The sequence below is a fragment of the Penaeus japonicus genome, unplaced genomic scaffold (genome assembly GCF_977035675.1).
Source record: "Penaeus japonicus unplaced genomic scaffold, GWHDUDI00000001_assembly GWHDUDI00000018, whole genome shotgun sequence".
Classification (NCBI taxonomy): Eukaryota; Metazoa; Arthropoda; class Malacostraca; order Decapoda; family Penaeidae; genus Penaeus; species Penaeus japonicus.
Genome location: NW_028234420.1, coordinates 17,815,270 through 17,817,769, shown reverse-complemented (window position 1 = coordinate 17,817,769; position 2,500 = coordinate 17,815,270). Strand labels below are relative to the sequence as shown.

General features: G+C 35.9%; 1 protein-coding gene across 2 annotated transcripts in view; it reads right to left on the bottom strand.

Annotated features, from left to right (window-relative positions):
* Nucleotides 1-691: 691 nt before the first annotated feature.
* Nucleotides 692-2,500, bottom strand: part of LOC147469902 (uncharacterized) — a 1,977-nt gene continuing 168 nt past the window's right edge. Inside the window, exons 1-4 of one of the 2 annotated variants that reach the window (XM_086546718.1) lie at nucleotides 2,490-2,500; nucleotides 2,162-2,258; nucleotides 1,190-1,297; nucleotides 692-895 (exon numbers count right to left, since the gene is read on the bottom strand). The exon at nucleotides 2,490-2,500 is cut by the window's right edge and continues 168 nt beyond it. In XM_086546718.1, coding sequence (XP_086402844.1) covers nucleotides 871-895; nucleotides 1,190-1,297; nucleotides 2,162-2,258; nucleotides 2,490-2,500 — 241 coding nt within the window. In that variant the 3' untranslated portion in view covers nucleotides 692-870. The remainder of the gene's footprint in view (nucleotides 896-1,189; nucleotides 1,298-2,161; nucleotides 2,259-2,489) is intronic. The other variant, XM_086546720.1, reaches the window with a different exon arrangement.

Below are 2,500 nucleotides of genomic sequence, written 5' to 3'. Positions count from 1 at the left end.
TCAACATTCACACCTTGCTTTAGCTGACACGAGGACATTATCAAAAATCCTGTTTCTTTGAAAACCAAATCTCGCACCGTCCTATAAACACATAAGTCCACCCTTTAACACCCTCCGTTTTCTACGATCTCCTTCCCTCATTTTCTACTCGCTTTGTCTCGATTTTTTTTCTCTATTTTCCTTCACATAATGTATAATTCCGTATATTCAATGGATATTGCTAAGAATTGAATGCCATTGTTAAAGGTGACCGGAGACTAAGATAAACAATGTGTTTCATATACACGTGATGTTAAGATTATTCTCTTTGTGTTACATATTGAAGAGTATTTTATTTTTTATTTTGTTATTTTTATTATTTTTTTATTTATTTATTTTTTGTGTGTGTCGTTTGATTTTTTTCTTCGTTGTACTTCTTTAAGAATGAATTTTTTTTCTTCTTCTACTACAGTAGTTAGTTTCAAAGTAAATACTAATTATGCTTTGTTTTATTTTTCTATCTCTTCCATTTTCCCTCTCTTTATCCCCTCTCTTTCGCACTCTTCTGTGTCCATCATTACGTCACCTTTTCAGTTTTTTTCTTTTTTTTTAAGAGAATATAAGAGGTAAGAATTTATTATAAGAGATAAGCATCACATCGCAAAAAAAAAATAATAAATAAAAAAATAAAGGTCAGACTGAGACACACGCAACAGCTGATGAAATTATTTATTAGTATCCAGAGACACTTGACATACTAAAGCCAATGTTGTTTTACATAAATCATCTCAAATACAAAGCTATAAGGTTAATGAAACTGTTACGTCATTGATGTGCCACTCCTCCTCGACCACTGTCTCGAAGAATGTAGTGAAGTGGCAGCTACAACCTTCAACGGCACTCTTTCGAGTCACTGCTCCGTTGAAAGAGAAAATATCATGAATAGACAGGTGGAACAGATGGACTGGTGGGCGAGTACAACTGTTGTCTCCAGTGAAAAGTAAATTGAGATGTGTGTGTGTGTGTGTGTGTGTGTGTTTGTGTGTGTGTGTGTGTGTGTGTGTGTGTGTGTGTGTGTATGTGTATGTGTGAGTGAGTGAAAGAGTGTATGTGAAAGTGAGTGAGTGAGTGAATGAGTTAGTGAGCGAGTGTGTGTGTGTGTGTGCGTGTGTGTATATGTGTGTGTGTCCATAAAAGAGCCATATCCTACCCGTCGCAAGGAGAGTAGTCAGGACAGCATCCTTCATCGAACAAAGGACGACACGAAGGGAAGATGTACGAACGACATTTTTTCGAGTCGTCACACTGGTTCTTTGGGCTGCAACGAAATCGCGAAAATATAGAACATAAAACAAAAGCTTATTACAAATCAAAGCTGGTTTAATGTTTTTCGTTGACATATTCTAGTATATCAATTCTGCCGGGACTGTTGATACAGCTTTGTGATAAATTTCAAAATATCACCATTATTTTAGTATCATAACCGATATACATTTTACTCTTGCAACCGATGTAACTATAAATATGCTACGCTGTGATTGTGATCAAGTTATATTCATCATTCTTATTATTACCAATGTGTTTGCATCTATTAGAAAGCATAGACTGTTAGAACGTTGAATTAATTAGCTACACCAACCACCTGTTGTCATAGAAAAAAGAAAGAAAAAGTATCAATAAATGTTTTAAATTAATTTTTACTACAGATAACGAAGCATAAAAATCATCTTTTATTACGGTGTATAACCCTTAGTAACACTGCAAATACTGAATGAATATGCTATTTATATAAGTGGTTTCAGTAGATGTTTTAGTAATGTTATTTCACTTCAACATTTTGTATGAATGAACATTCGTCATATGAGATTCTTTAGTTATCAAGACACGATTCTCTTAAGATAACTTCTAGTTAAGAATTACAGTATTTTGAGTATCATCGGCGAAAAATCCATGATATTCTCTTCCAATATGAGTATTTCCTCTTTAATATAATTTGGATACAGGAATCCTATTCAAATTAGGATTATATCTGTTACGCTATTTACCCCCAATACCCCCCAAACCCCCCACCTGAATTCTAAAGAACTATAGGAAATCCTCCCCTCCCCCCCACCCCCGCGCCCTGGACCCCCCTCCCACCCTCACACACACCCTCCCTCGACCGGCCGGAATGGCGACTTACGTGCACTTCCACTTCGGGCAGCAATGACCCGGGTTGTGTTTCTGAATGCAGTCTTCGGGTACGGGAGGACCGTGGCACTTCACGAGGGCACAGTCAACTGTTGAAATATGGTTATACAGAATTTCGTATATATGTATATGTATGTGCGTGTGTGTATGTGTGTGTGTGTGTGTGTGTGTGTGTGTGTGTGTGTGTGCATATATACATACATACATATATATGTATATATCTATATACATATATATGTATATACATATGTAACACATATAACTACACACAATAATCCGCATATTCATGAAATAACAAACAAAACTGAATTGCAATTAACTTTTGCCAGAT